This window comes from Sparus aurata, chromosome 20 (assembly GCF_900880675.1).
Source record: "Sparus aurata chromosome 20, fSpaAur1.1, whole genome shotgun sequence".
NCBI lineage: Eukaryota > Metazoa > Chordata > Actinopteri > Spariformes > Sparidae > Sparus > Sparus aurata.
The window spans coordinates 3,474,693-3,491,102 of record NC_044206.1 but is presented as its reverse complement, the minus strand read 5'-3'; the positions used below and the strand labels follow the sequence as shown (position 1 = coordinate 3,491,102).

Here is a 16,410-nt window from a genome sequence, read left to right as displayed (position 1 = left end):
TCATCCCAGTCTCCTCAATTCATGTATCTCAGGTTGACATCACCTCAGAGCAAATAAAGAGCTCTCTGCAAGTGCTCACTGAAGTTTCATCCAGACTTAAAATGTTAGCCATTTTCCTAACATGCATACCAGTGGATCCCCACTCTATGTGTGCATTATTCAGGTCTGCAATAGCCTATTTTTGTATCACTGCAACTTTGTTTCATAGACCACAAAACAAACCCTTTAAATGTGATGTATTAGATCTATTTTATACTGTCAAATCAAACTATTGGTGGCTGGAGCACAATAAAGATACTAAATCAACACAGTATAATATCAACATAAAACCCTTGTATATTTTCATCTCCTGATGACTTTTCCTTTTGTTTCTGACACTCATCACCATAGACATATATAAAAAAAAAAGTTGCAGTAGGCTACTTTTATAAATATGCAGCACATATAGTTATTATTATTATTATTATTATTATTATTATTTATTATTTGTTTACTTATTTATTATTTGGTGATTATTAAAATGTATTTTGCATATTCTTGACTTTAAATGAGAGCAGCTGTTACGCAAGCAATTTCCTGTCAGGGATCAATAAAGTATTTCTGATTCTGAATCATATATTATTCAGTCAGTTGTACTTTATATATATCTTTAAAGTTAACCAAGTTGTCAGTATGGTAGACAGATGTCACATTTACATGTCAGGATGTGGTTATTATAGACACAGATTAAATATTTAACTGTCGTGTATCATCACAGTAACAGCGTCATACATTGGCAGCTGTAGTTGCTCATCACAACAGACATGGCAACAAGATGTGACCTGTAAACCCTGGATGATGTGCACACTATCTCATTGGACAGCAGCGTTGTCCATCACACACTCTGCATTGTGATTGGTTGGTTGATTTTGAAGACTCGCTGTACAGAAAGACAGCTGAGAGCGAAAACAAAATACACATATGGACCTGGAAAAAGAAGGTAAGCTACATTATTAATGTATTAATGTAATTAGAGTGAATTGAACATTTAGAAGTGTTCATGCTGGTTATGATTCCCTCGGCAAAAACGTGTCTGCATATCATAACGTTAGCGCGTTAGCTAACGTTAGCATCAAACCACCTTATGACTATGAACTTGTTAGCATTAGCAACATTAGCTATAGTAGTCCGGGGGGAATTAAACCCGCTGGAAATTCAGCGACCTCAGCCGAAATATGTAACATAGATGAGTTTAGATGGTGTGCAGAGGGCTCTGTTTTAAAGCTAATGTTATAGCTACACATTAGCCTCTTAAAATGAGCAGAGGACACCAGCTAACTCTGCCTACAGCTATCGCGGGTTGAAGCTGTAGTTAAAACTACTGTGACAGCTCCGTGATTTAATCAGATATTCATGTATGAAATTGCCTTTATATAGGTTTAAGTTTATGTTATGGTATTTGAGTTGTCTTGTCACATTTTTTTTTAACTATCACTGTGTCACCATTTCTGTCGTTTCTTTCTTTGAGTGAAACTGTGCTAGCTTGCTGAGTCCATTAGTCATGAGAACCGTTGAGCCTCGAGCAGTACAGTTTTACTGTTGTAAAATGTAAATCATGTAATATGACGACTGTTACAGTTGTTTATTTTATTCATTTTTAATGTGTAGGGCAAGGAGCTGTACAGCAGATCGCCACCAGTAATGTTATTGTGTTCTTTCAATTATTCTACAGATGTGCTGCGCTTCTAAATAATCTGCTGTGCTGTGAACCCAAGGAAAGTCGTTGAGTGGTCTCTTCAGTCTGCTGAGGTTGAGCTGAATAGATGAGGTAACACAGTCCAATCGCTCTTTTCACCATTTCTTAAATGAGGCATTTGATTATCTTTGCATAATGTGTACCTTAAATAGTTTGTGTGTTGCAAAAAATAGGTGTGAACAGAAAGCTGTGACTATTGTTGATCCAAAGAACATCATATTATTGATCTATGGGGATCTGAGCTCTCAGTACTAGTCGTTTATAGTAAGAAATAATTTCAGCAAGCCCATTAACAACCTTGAAATAAAGACCTGTAAGGCATTTAGAGATTGTATTCTTGGTGAAGTGACTGTAGTCTCAGTAGTAAGGTTTCTGTGCACTACATGATATTAATGTAGGATTTGCTGCAAGAACTTAATAAATATCATGTAAAGTTGAAGTTTACTAAGAGCCACATTTAAAAGAAAATAAAAATGTTTTGTAATTTGATGTATTTCACAGAAACAAATGTTCAGCAGGAACAAAAAAGAGATGGCCAAAAGACTGCGCTACCCACTGAAGATGATATCAGCCAGAACTTGGCTCACCCAAGGATGACCCAAATGGTAATGCACAGTTTTACATTTTTAAAACCAGTGTTTCCCCTAGTTTGACCGTTTTGGGGTGGTGGTGGGTCAGTAGTGCTTTCAGTGTCAACCTCTCTTTTCCTTGTGTTTCATTTTGTGGTTTAGAAAATTACGTCTCCTCTACCTTTTGAATGTTAATTCCTGTCTAGCAACAGGGTTGCAGTCGTTTGACCTATCTTGGCTGCCAGTGCTCTGACTTAGAGCCATCAGCAGCTAGTTTTCTAGCTTGCCACTGTGGAGAGATTCAGGTTGGGTGGGTTTAAAAACATAGATATTTGGTCCCAACCTTCATGGATTTCATCATCCCTTCACCACATACTTCTTTCCTCATGTAATTCACCTGAGCAACATGTACTTCTACTCAATACAAACACAAATGCAACTAATGTGACAGCAACCAAGCTATTTTAATTGTGGTACATTAAACAGAAGTTCAAAATAATATGATGGCAACTTGGCCAACAGACATATCTAGGTCTAATCTGGGTCTAAGTAAGTAAATTGCTTGTTTTGTTGTATGTTTATTTTTCATGTGTGTATTCACCCCACAGGACTTTATCATGTTTTGTTTTAAAATGCTGTATCATTAATTATTCACCCATACAACTATTCAGATCTGGGTCAGCAGGTGGCAGATCTGCCATGCTCCTATCAATCTGTGTTTTATTCATTCTTTTCATATTCAGTAATGATTGAAAATTACAAAAGAAATGTTATTTCGTTATTCATTTCTGAACCCAGCGCACTTACATGAAAAGAAAACAACGTACCTTAAAGAATGTATGAATATAAACCTTATAAAATACCACATGTAGGTTAAAATAAGTGCAATGCAAAAAGTGGTCATGGACTGTCCTCCCCATAATGCAGTAATTAGTTTATATTTGCTAGTTTGCTATTATGGTATGTTAAGGGAATTTATTTGTAATCTGGGCTTTCTGTCATTCTTGCAGGTACATCATGCACTAAGGCACATGGGATGGATGGGCATCGGTTGAGAGGGCATTTGGTGAGGTGATCATGGTCAAATAAGTCCTCATACACAAATATTGCTGAAAGACTAAAGTAATGAAATGCTCTGCATTGTTGTGCAGCTGTGTGGAACACTGTTAGACACTACTTTTAAGAAGTTTCACTGAGAAGAGACCCATTAATAAACTGTCTTTACACTACCAGCTGAAATAGTCAGTTGTTACAGGTTGGTTAAGGCAATCAGCATTCTTTTCTGAAGAGATCACTACTGTCATAAATGTTAAATGTTATCATGATTCTGTGCAAACTGTGCTTTATAAAGTGCTACTGTGTTGTATACTAAAGATGGTGATTTGAATAAAGCCCTTTTTTCAATGTTTTCAAAAGTGTCAATAAATATGCTCCAGAATAGCTCCAGTATTGCTCATTTTTGTATTCAAAGGAGGTCTCAAATAAAACTCTGCCATGTCTCAAGCAGGCTCCTGTTGCTAGCTGTCAAGTCTCACCTATTGCTCCTAAGGAATTTTAGGAGAAACAAACGAGAAATCTCAGTGTTGTCTCCCCAGTGCTGGAAAGGAGCAAGCTTTGAGCAGTAAATTTATGGCTCCAGTATTGCTAATTTTTGTCTCCAAAGAAAGGCTCAAATAAAGCTCTGTCATGTCTGAAGCCAGGCTCCTGTTGCTCCTAAGGAATTTTAGGAGAAACTAATGAGAAATCTCAGTTTTGTCTCCCCAGTGCTGGTAAAATTATGGCTCCAGTATTGCTCCAAAGGAGGGCTAAAATAAACTCCGTCATGTCTCAAGTAAGGCTCCTGTTGCTGGCTGTCAGGTCTCACCTATTGCTCCTAAGGAATTTTAGGAGAAACAAATGAGAAATGTTTGAGACTAAAAAAGACTACAACAAGAATGAAATGAGAACTCTCATTGAGCTCCTTTACGGCTCCAGAGCCATAAAGGAGCAAGCTTTGAGCAGTAAAATTTTCCTTTGGGCTCTCTCCCACGTTCTCCATAGTGAAAACTAGTAACACACGCAAAAACCTCATTTAAATAGGGCGGTTTCCAACACGTTTGCATCTGTAATTCATTGTGCGAGCAATCTTAGTTGATCAACCACAACACGCAAACCAACAGCGTGTGCAATCTGTTAGTGCATGCAGGCAATTTAGGGCCCCTTATCTGGGATCTTAGTAAATCAGGCCCTAAGTGTCTAAACCCAAAGCAAGTAGTTTTAGTGTCTAAACCCAACCAAGCAAACTGCAACCCAATAATGTCCAGTGCGACTATCACTGGTATGCAACAATGTTGTTTTGGGAACGGTGATATCTGTCGTCATGGGAGTCATTGGCAAATGACCCATTCATTCATTTAGGTATGAGGGATGAGTTGAAGTACCTCGATGAGAGCAAAAAACTGAACCAAAACAGTAATGTTGCAAACCATTAACATCAACACAATGAGATGAAAGGTGCTAAAAGCTCCAAAGAGCAAAGAGGAACTGCAGAGTTGTGAGATATTTCTCTGTGTTCATCACTACCACTCCTTTTTACATTACACAATCATGTGGTTTATTGTTCCTATAAAAATATTGGTTAGAGCAGCTTCAAGTTCTCATTATAATGGATAAACAGCATTGTTTTTGGAATTGTTCATTTGATCTTTTCAGCAGTCAAATGAAACGTGCTGCATTATGGACTGATTACTTCCAAACAATATTGCGGTTTTGTAGTTGTCGCAATAAAACTTTTGGTAACACCTCCTCCCAACCAAAGGGGATGTGCCACTCAAACAACTCTCCTTGCAGTAAACCAATCAGTCATACCATGTGCCTCGGGCCAGGAAACAGCATGGTGCCTCACAACACTATGACAGCAGTCTTGGTAAAAAACACACTGTACTTACTCTCTCAATAAAACGATCAGCTGGAAAATGGTCAACACAGCAGTAAAAAGCCACAGAGAGAAACGCAGCATTAAAACAAGCTCCAACACAGTGACTGCCATGGTGGCTGCATCTCTCTCTCCGCCTTCTAGGGTATTATTATTCACTTAATTTCATTCACTCGGGATTGGTATAATGACCACGTTCAAAATCCCTTATCAAGCAGAAATTCAGACTCAAATGCACAAATCATGGGAGTTCTACAGTATCAAGTTTGTGAAACAAAGACTTATTTTAAAGGAAAATACGAGAAAAGAGAAGTTGAAGCAAAGACAGGGAGGCAGCGGAGCAGAGCAGCAGACTTACAGCTCGGTATTTAGTGGCCACCTCATTCTTTTCCTTGTTAAGCTGGCTGTTCTGCTCCTCTAGCTCACGGACCCTGGAGAGGAGTCGGTCACTCTGTTCTATGGCTCTCCTCAGCTCCTCTCTCTCCCTCATCCCTGCCTGCTGTGTATGAATGTCCTGCTCCAACGACAGAGACCCAGTCTGGAATACTCACACACACACACAAACACACACGTCCAGATACTCACACATGCACATACAGAAAGCCTGATATTTCAGCTGTGCTGGCCAGCCAGTCTCTCACTTTTTTTCACTTCCGTCTGTCTGTCTGCACTGCACTCTCCCCTCTCTCTTCCATGTACTTCTGACAGGCACACACGCCAACACTCTCTGTCAGAGAGCTCTAAAAGAGACAGGCATGTATGAATACACACACATGTGCCCACCTTTCGTCCCCTCTCTGCAGAGTGGCCTCCTACTGGCCTTGTTTCACTAGAACTATAGCAAACTCAAACTGTCATATTAATAATTCAATTAGAAATTCATCATGACACCACAGTGGAACTTAGTGGTAGTTTTAAGCATGGTGTCCATCTCATTCTGGATGTGTGTTAGTAGAAGTTATAGTGCTTTTCAAAATTAAGACCACATTTTTATTTTTTTTGCACAGTAGGGTTATGAGAGATTTTGGCAATAAAGTAACCTATGAGTTGTGAGCAGAGGAAAACAAATGCTAACGCTAAGACTCTAATATGCTCTGTAGATAATACTGGGTTTGTTACCATAACTGACCCCATTCAAATGACACATACTCAATGTAACAATGTTTGCAAATGACTGCAAAACAAATCCTTAATAGATCCTGTATTGCTACATATACATAACTGGATACAACATTGAAGGCTTTGGCATTGGCAGGCCATTGTCAGCATGTGTGCAAGAGATTTCTGTTAGCTACCGAGCAGCCAGCGTCCGGTTCAGGCTTTGCTTAACTTGAATGGGGAAAATTTGTACTTTCCAAACGTTATTGGTCCAAATGGATGAAATTCTGTGAGCAAAATTGAGCAACTGATTTACAGCCACTTCCTTTACCATGTATGCTCATGGGAAAAAGTATTGGGCCCCTGTGCATCATGTAATGTTGTAATAACTCTGCTTGGCCCCTATTTCAAATTGCCAAATAGGACAAGACAAATAAAGCAGAGACATTTAATCGTGCACAGCAGTTTGAAATTCAATTTGGTCCAGTCCTCCAAAATCCAAACCACTTACAGCTCTTTGTTTAGCTTTCCTTGTTCAGTTACCGTTACCGCTCTGGTACTTCAAGCCAGTTAAAACAAACACTATGAACTTTAAGTACTCTGTCATCCAGACCTGATCACTACATGGTACAGAGGCCAAAGATCAGAGGGAGTGTTCAGCCAGCAGTGTGAAGTTGACCAGAGATGAGCTGGTCTGAGTCCTTCTTTCTATCAGCAACACCTCACCAGCCCACCAAACCACAGAGAAACAGACTCACATGCTAAACAGATGTCTGTCAACCCCTGACAGACTGATGTAAACACAATCATGTTCTACACACATTGGGACATACACCAGTCTGGAGTTTTATGGTGGAAATCAGTTTGGAATGAGAGACAATCTGCTCTGACTCCCTGACATAAAATCCAAAACCAGTTGATAGCTATTTAATACAAAATAAAACAAGGAACTAGAAAGGATTAAGTGGTGCATTCAGTGATGCAATATGTTAAAATTTACAGCATTATTTAACATTATTAAATCAAGTCTCGTTGAGATTATGATCAACATCATATCATTTCAAGAGATATCCGAGCACAAGAAACATTTACGGTCAACAACATTTTCAGCATAAAAGAAACAACACATAAAACCAGACAACCAACAATCACATGAACATAGAATTAATGATATCAATTCAAGAGTCATAAAAAAGCAAGTGGGTCTTATTAATCTTCAAAAGGAGGGAATTAAATAATGTAGCTTGAGGGCGCTTTACTGTTCATTTCATTTAAAAGGCATGTACCTGAAACTAGTTCTGCCAAAATGAATGCAAACACTGGGATATTAAGGGTTAAGTAGTAATTCAAATCTGAACAAGAACAAAGGTATGAGAGCAGTAGAGCTTTAAAGATGAATCTCACATCACAATATAATTGATCCCTTTTTTCAAAAAGGAAATCCATCCAACTGTGTGATACAAAGATCAAAGACCAGTGTGAAATTGGTCTTTGGTGATAAAGCAGCGTAACTTGTACAGACAGGGCTGAAGTGATGATTTGGTAGCATGACAGTAAAAAATGCCTTTGTGATCAACTTTAAAAGTTTACTGAACAACACAGGTGTTTTTGAAAGCTGCACAAATCATACATTAACACTGGATCAAATATTATGCCCACTGTGAAAGAGGTTTCCTGTAGATACAAACAAAAAGAATTATCACTCAGCTCTTCAGTCTCCTTCAGCTCTGCAGAGATTCTTAGCATCTATCAACTCATTGTTTTAGTTTTACAACCTACTTTACAGTTTTGATCTCTCAGTGGTTTTCCCACTCACACTGGAGTTTGAAGCAGCTAAACCGAATGTTTCCGTCAAAAGAGAGTTCATACAGACTTTTTGTCCAGCAACCAGAAGCATGACTTCAAACTAATGCTAGCTAATTGTTGTGTTCCTCAATGGTAATTCACCCACTGTTTACTGACATGCTACCAATACAAGTCTATCATGTCCGATAGAAGCGATGATAATGATATTGTGATAACTATAGAAACTTTGCTGAATGCAAAAAACTCCCACATCGGCTTGCTAACTTTTAGTGTCTCACTCTCACTGGTCATCTCCTCTGACATGATTTTGCCACAGACTAGTAGCTAGTTAAGCAACTGCAACTTCTTTTTTCCGTTTTACAGCAATCAGTGATAAGGTGCAGTCGTGCAACCAACTGTGAAATAGAAGCGATGATAATGATATTGTGATAACTATAGAAACTTTGCTGAATGCAAAAAACTCCCACATCGGCTTGCTAACTTTTAGTGTCTCACTCTCACTGGTCATCTCCTCTGACATGATTTTGCCACAGACTAGTAGCTAGTTAAGCAACTGCAACTTCTTTTTTCCGTTTTACAGCAATCAGTGATAAGGTGCAGTCGTGCAACCAACTGTGACAAAGCAAGAATGAAAAGAAACAGAAATTATTATGAGGTGCTGTATTATTATTTTGAGACACTCCAAAACGACCACTCTTTCTACAAGTTCAGCATGTAACAAAAGCCCTCTACTTATTAATACAACCAAGATTTTTACTCTTTTCAGAACACTGAGATCAGGGTTTCGAGATTAAACATTGTGGTTGTTTTTGGCTTTGGACAGTAGCTAAGATGCTATCCTTAGCCATGTTGCTAAGTTTCCCCGACAGTTATACCACAGGAAGATTCTTTAAATATCATAATCATCATAAAACCTTTCAACTGCAGCACCCTGGTAGGACATTAAAATGCTGATTAGAGAGATAAGGATTATTCATGTGAATCATTAATAGTCGTGTCAGCAGGGTCTCTGTGTGTTGGCCTTGTAATGACCTTAAACACACCAGTTGAATGCATTTAACACAGCAAACAGTTGACCTTGACCTACCTGCACTATCCAAAGCAACTAAAATATCTCGCAGAGAGCAACCGTCCATTGCCACCTACAGTCTGTCCTCATTTATTTATCTGCACACCGGACAAGATTCTACAAGTGCATTTGGCCTTACTTCCAAAGCAAAACAACAAAATGTAGTTTTCATTCTTGGAAAAACAGATGTGAGCTGATTTTCCACAGTGAGATCAGAAGAAGAGTTTTAAAAGGGAAAGTGTGTGTTCCAGAAAGACATTCAAACACGCATGCACAGAAAAACCTGTCGCTGCTTGAGGAAAAAGAGCTGTCATTAGCTCAGCTCTCTGAGTCCTGACAGTCAGTTTACCTCTTAAAGCTGACAAACTGTACAGTGTGTCAGTGGGGAAATTAGACAAGGAAATGTGGTATCATCTTTCCTTAAGTGTGCAGTGGTAATTGCCATGTTCAAATAAGATTTAGGACGTGTGTTTTAACTGCCATGAGGATCTGCATGCCGACACACCTGAACTTCCTCCACCTATATTCAGTTAAAACACACTGTCAGTGCAGGATTTACTGTCGCACTCAACATCAATCTGCACGCTGAGATTGGCCAAGAAAGCAGAGGAAGATAAATGTGACACATCAATGGTTCACCTTTGGCATGATCACAGGGCTCAACTGCTTAAGCCAGTGCTATTGTTGAGAACGAGCAAATTAAATGCTCCCTTTGTTGCAGCACAATCCATCTCTGCATGATGGATGTGAGTTACAGTTTAGTGAAGCTTTCCTGTTTTGACTTGAAGCTCAGAGAGGTTTGTCTGATCAAACCTGCAGAGCCAAATACACCTCTCCACCCAGTTAAACAAACTCTCCGATTGTCCGCCTGATTCACAGCTCCGTACAACCTGTTTCTGTTGAGTTGAAAATATCATGTTCTTTTAGAAATGTTTTTTCGAAATGCAAATATTTCCTAAGAACAACTGTCCCCTTCTTCTGATTCCGGGCGTTCCTGGTCTGAGTGGAGCTAACGGGGATATTAATCCTACGATCTCCATTTCTTTTCTTTGAGCTGAGGTCTGAAAATAGACGTAACTTCATTTTGGTTGCATCATATTAATCACATAGTGTGTTCTTGTTTCTGTTAAGCAACTCTCCTGCCTTCATGCAGAGGAGCGTACACTATGACTTCACACTGTAGTGTGCAAACTGCTCCCAGGTGAGTGGACTGCAGTGTGAAGCCTGGCCTCTGGCTGAACTCTGGATCCAGGCCACGGAGGAGGGCACAGCCAGCCTTTGATCACTGAAGCACCTCACAGGTCACTTACACTCATGTGGTCGACTGACTGCAGGTCAGCTACAATAACAGCAGCTTATAAATCATATCAATGACATGATTGTTGTCAGGTAATTGCACTGGAGAGATATCTGTTGACATTATAAATTCGCTTTAGTGGCACTTACTGTCCTGATCAGGCTGATTGAAATACCTGACATAGCTGGGCTGCAGTACAGGCAGATTACAGACAACACAGACTGTGGTTATGTTGAAGTCAACAGACCCAAACACAGTATTATCTGCAAATCACTAGGATTCCTTTCAATATAGCACCTTTCAAATGCACTATAAGATAAAACACACTGAGGTTCAAAGAGTTTTCTCTAAACCCTGAAAGCACTTAGATGTAATGATGACCCATATGCAGCGTCATCAAAGGAGATAAGTGCCGAGCTTCTCAAGTCTTTGTTAGCAGACCCAGCTGTGTGTGTGTATGTGTGTGTGTGTGTGTGTGTGTGTGTGTGTGTGTGTGTGTGTGATTGAGTGTGTGTGAAAACACACATAAACACACACACTCGCACGCAGTGTACACAGAGGGAGAAAGGAACAAAAGATCAGACCAACATTCATCTACTGAGAGCCATCATGGTCTGTAGTGGAGAGAAGTTGGTCAAAGTCATATGTCATACATCATAGATAGACAGATAACGAATAATAGAATGCCACCCTCAGCAGTGAGTGAGACACACACAGTGACTTTTCATTGGATATTGGACTGAAATATAGGACATAATTCATTATAATGGATGTGCCTATACACCTTGTCACAGTTATATATATGTATAAGCTGTAAAAAGTAAAAACAAGCTGAAAAGGTCTAATGAGATGAAACTAACCAGTGTGTTGAAATAAAGTAAAAATACGTATAAACAGGTATGCATTTATGTTTTGTTTCCCAACCCATCTGAAGAGCCCTTATGAGGACCTCATGTTTGGAGCCACAGCTTTAACTGCACTTACATGGACAGGCTATAAAATCCACAATTTATTTTTAAGGAGATCCATTGGTTTGGTCAGTTCCCATGATAGTCCAAATCTTCCATTTTACTTATTTGAAAACAAGAGTTCTTATAATATTTGGCATGGAAATTGTAACATTTAAATAGTTTTAAAAATAATACAAATTATAGATGGTATTGCATAGTTTGCTGTTTGTCCATGTCCCTAAAATTGTTCATTTCACTACCATAACTGACTTGAAAGCATCTCTTTGTCACCTACTTCTTTTAAGTAGTCTTTTAACCAAACTTCAAAGTGCCAAATTGTAGAAAGTGAAATGTTTTGATCATAAAGTGCTAAATAAATCTTAAAATGCTCAATTCACAGAGAACTTAAACAAGCTGTCAGGACTTCTAGAAGGTTGTGATGTAACAAGTCAGCAGTCACCACCTTAACCAATGCCTCCAGCACGGCCGTCATTGCGGATACAACAATACATGTGGAAACACGGTGGGCGGTGACTGCTCAGGCCTGTGAGAGCTTACCAATCAGAAGGGACTGGGTCTTTCAGAGGGGGGTTTTAAAGAGACAGGCACATATTTAGACAGAGAGTGGACCTAAAAAATTGCACAATATGGAACTTTTAGGGAAGAACTCCTAACCCCCTAAGTCTACATGTACCATACAGATGTAGAACCACCTGTTATCATGTGAACAGGTTCTATACAAATGACACCTGAGACATCTCCACGAGCAAGCTCCATCTGCTGTAAATACCAAATGGATAAAGAAGAAACTAGAAGGTCAAGAATGAAGTTTGACCCATACTCTTCATGACAACTTTAAAGATTTTAAGAAATACAGTTATTTCTTCTGCTGCTGACAGATGCCAGTCATATGTCTGTGCACCAGGTAGGCCTATATAGAAACCTCAGAGCAGGGGGGCACAGCACCGTTCTTCCAAAAAAAAAAAACCCTCTTAAGATCACAAATGAGAGAATTCAATGCTGTTTGTTTAATCTGGGTGCCGGCGCCACAGAGCAACCACCATTTTTCCTCTTAGCTGTACCCAGGTCTGTTTGCGGGCAGATGAAATTGACTGTTTTCATTTTTTCAGCCTGCCTGATGCTTGTCTGCTTGCATTCCTCTGTAGTGTTTGTGCTTGTGTGACACACAAACCATAGGCTAGTGTATGACATTAGCAACCCTTTAAACTTTTTTCCTAACAACTGAAACCATACCAATTACACTGAAAAACAGAGGAGTGAACTGATACACCACTTAAACACACACATACAGTCACTGCAGCCGCCACATACAGGCTAATGTATGATCCTACACACTCTGACGCCCCCTGTTGAAAAAACAGTTCACAGAGGTGAGGGCCTGCAGAGGAGGGGCCATGCAGCATTCTGGAGAGCACAGTGACACAACAGAGAGTGAAGGAGAATGAGTTAGCCAGGAAGAACAGATAACGTATAAAGATGGAGCTTTAGGTAAAGAGAAAGAGAGAGCGAGAGGGAGAAAGTGTGAGGAGGAGAGGCGGGTTCCTTACATGAGCCACTGGTCTTCTGTGCAGAGCGATGGTGGATCTGTACTGGTGGAAGTCAGTCTGGATCACACACACTCTCTTCTCCATCCTCACAGCTCACAGACGCCCATTCTGTCTTCACCCAAACAGGCTCTGGGGAGGAAGTGAAGCATGTGCGTGTGCTCTCTTGAGCCTGTGGGAGTGTGTGTGTGTGTGTGTGTGTGTGTGTGTGTGTGTGTGGGTGTGGGTGTGTGTGTGTGTGTCTGTGTGTGTGTGTGTGAAAGTGTGTTACGCCTGCTACCTGACCCTGTGGGGAGGGAAAGAGGGAGGGAGGTGACGAGCAAAAAGAAAACCTGAACAGGCTTGAACAATCCCCCCATCCCACACACACACACACACACACACACACACACAGACAACACGTGCATACACACCTCTCCTGCCTGAAGCCCACACCACCGTCTGACAGCAGTACAACACAAGAGACAGACTGCCAGCCTCCAGCAGCGGAATGATGTGCAACCCCCACCAACACACACACACACACACACCTCATCTTTAAAAGAAAAGTACATTCCTGTGCAACACCCGGCTAATTTACACAAACACAAGTATAGTGTATGTAATCATTAAGTCTACTGTGTGTACACTGTACTGTATGGAAACTCACAACTGCCTTCTATTGGTGCTTTAAAAAAGGAAAATAAAAGCTTTTTCAACATAATGTAACATCAGGGAACTATGATTGTTGCTTAAAATTCAGTGTTTAAACTTTTCTTCAGGAAAAGTAGTTTAAACTGAAGAGCTTGCAGTGTAGAGTTACTGAGCTACAAGTTCAAGTCAAAGCCTGCAATGAAATTTGAATTCAAGTACAAATGTAAATGTATGAATTTATAATGTATATGACATAACTGGATGATTGAAAATGTAACTGTGTAGCTGTTCCAGTAGTAACTATATACTTTATTATTGTGTAGTTTAATTTAAAAAAAAGTCCAAGTACCTCCAACCTTACAGTAAGTACGGTCCTGGAGTAAATACAAGCACTTTTCTACATTGCTAGAATTAATTAATGATAGTATAAAGAGTCCACAGTCATGCAGCTCTGTTGTACTGGTGGTGCTTTGAGCCAAATGCTAATGTCAGCATCCTAACTCGGATGCACGGACAATGTTTACGTGTTACAATTATACCAGGTTAACCGTCTAGGTTTTAGCATGCTAATATTTGCTTATTTGCAAATTAAACCTACAAAGCTTAAGCAGAAAGGTGACACTTCTATCTCTGTCATTTGTTTGAGCTTAAGGCTATCATTCAGCGAGTGACTTTTACTGTTGAGTCACATTTTTTCATCCACATCAACTAACAGCCCGTATTTACAGCAGATATGTCCAAGGTTGACATATGTACCAAATGTGGCATATCACGTTCACATTGAATTCTTATTAGCAGACTTTCAGATCAGGAGGTGGCATTATTACAAGCCACAAAGCGGGCGAGCAGATGATCACAGTTCGCCTGTTAGGTGAGAGGTTTTTTTACGGAGACCTGGGGGGTATTCCATCAACGAAGCTAAAGAGAGCCAAGCTCACCAGAGGCCTGTACTGCGAAAGGGGTTCAACATAGCCAGGCTTTGTGCTCATGATGCAGCTCAACAAAGCCCCAAGTCCCCAATCAGAGTTAAACGGTACTGCGACGGTGGTTATCAACTTAATTTGTCAAGTCCGGTTCTCTGCTTTGTGCTCTGCGCGCGTTCACATAAAAGGGGGCGTTTGACGTCATATTATTCTACTTCCGTGCGAAAATGGATCGATCGCGGGCCACATATTTTACTCAAGATGAGCAGATTCTTATTATACAAGGCTATGAAGAATTCAAAGAAACCATCACGGCAAAAAGTAACACTGTCGCCGCCAACAGAGCGAGGGAGGGCTGCTGGTAGAAAAGTGCTGACTGTGTAAATGCGGAAGTTAACAATGATTAATATTATGATCAATATTATATTAAGCCCTTAGTGTTTTAATTTCTGAAAGCTCAACATTGTGCAACTTTTACATATTAACCCTCATCCATTTAAAAATAAATAAATTGAAGCAACAACTATCTTTTTAAATTGTTTATGATGTCTGTATTGTTTTCACATTTTACTGATGTCAGTTATAGAATGCGCGTGTGTGTTTTATTGAAAACGAGGCTGAGTGTGCGTAGGCTATAAATGTTCAGTGGTTTTTTTTTGTATTAGTGTGTCGGGATGAACAAGCAAATGTAGCTACTGTCCCTGTACAATGACAATAAAGAGCTTTCTGACAGTGAAAATAGCTCAAGCCTGTAAGATTTTTGTTTGGGCGTACACTGCCCTACAACGGGTGAAACATTGATCAGTTCATCAGTTTATTCATGGCCACATCAAAGAAATAATTAACTTTACTCATTATCTGTGACAAATGAATACTAGGTTGGCCTAATTAATATTTCATATTGCATTTTATTAAGATGTTGGAGCAGCAGTCGGACATGGCATTAAGTTAGAGCCAAATACAAAAACATCATTCAAAGTGGTATGTAGCCAAGCTGCCCCATCATTTTGTCAGTGTGTGTTCTTGCTCAGATTTTCTGCATCACCAACTGAATGTAAGTAGGTTCCCGTGGCGAAAAAACGAAGGGCTACTCGAACAGTTTGCCCGACAGTGAGCGCACAGCTTCTTCGAGTGGCATTCCTGACACTCGGCTCAATAAGTGAGCAAATGTACCGTATTCCCTCGGCTGAAAATCTATATCGCTCATAGAGAATTTCATCAGGAAATGCCAGCGGATCAGCGCGATCTCGAAGAAGCCGCTCACGTCGTAGTGATGCGCAAATTATTCTTGCTCCCAGGTCCACCGGGTTCTCAATGAATGGTGACGCCATCTCCGAATGAGTTACAAAGTGAAACAGCGGCGCTTTTATAGCCGATTCTAAGCTGAAACACTGAACATAACCTGGTCGGGACCAGGTTATGAGCTAAGCATAAGTTACCATGGTGATCTAGCCGGGTTAAAAGAGAGCCACCTTTGTAGTACAGGGAAGCCTGGCTTTAGACTCAACATACCTCGCTAACCCACTAAACTGGCTTCGCAGTACACCCCTCTGAGAAAGTCAGGCTGAAACAAGCGTCATCTCCCAATTAAGCCTCAAGTCATTCCACCAACTCAATACAGCCTTATCTTATCAAGGCTGACTCAAGACAGGCTTGCTTAGCATTGCTTAGCCCATGCATCCGGGCTACATAAGAAGTCCTGATGAATGAAACACAATCAAATGAGACAGAAAGAAGCAAAAAGTTAGAGCGACAGAACAAATGCTTTTAATGGATAAAGAATATAAAGAGATCCTTACCAGGAAAGACAATACCCCTGCCATTAACATGTCGAGGGACATGGCTTGGCAA

At 40.1% G+C, this 16,410-nt stretch overlaps 1 protein-coding gene and 1 long non-coding RNA gene across 3 annotated transcripts in view; one reads left to right on the top strand and one right to left on the bottom strand.

Annotated features, from left to right (window-relative positions):
- LOC115570869 (putative uncharacterized protein MYH16) overlaps positions 1-13,184 on the bottom strand; it is a 77,208-nt gene extending 64,024 nt beyond the window's left edge. Inside the window, exon 1 of one of the 2 annotated variants that reach the window (XM_030399644.1) lies at positions 13,007-13,184. In XM_030399644.1, coding sequence (XP_030255504.1) covers positions 13,007-13,090 — 84 coding nt within the window. In that variant the 5' untranslated portion in view covers positions 13,091-13,184. Of the gene's footprint in view, positions 1-5,576; positions 5,899-13,006 lie in introns of those variants that run through there. The other variant, XM_030399643.1, reaches the window with a different exon arrangement.
- LOC115570871 (uncharacterized) lies at positions 876-3,712 on the top strand. Its single transcript, XR_003981828.1, has 4 exons — positions 876-979; positions 1,712-1,807; positions 2,237-2,340; positions 3,315-3,712. It is a non-coding gene; the product is annotated as an uncharacterized LOC115570871 (long non-coding RNA).
- Positions 13,185-16,410: the final 3,226 nt, after the last annotated feature.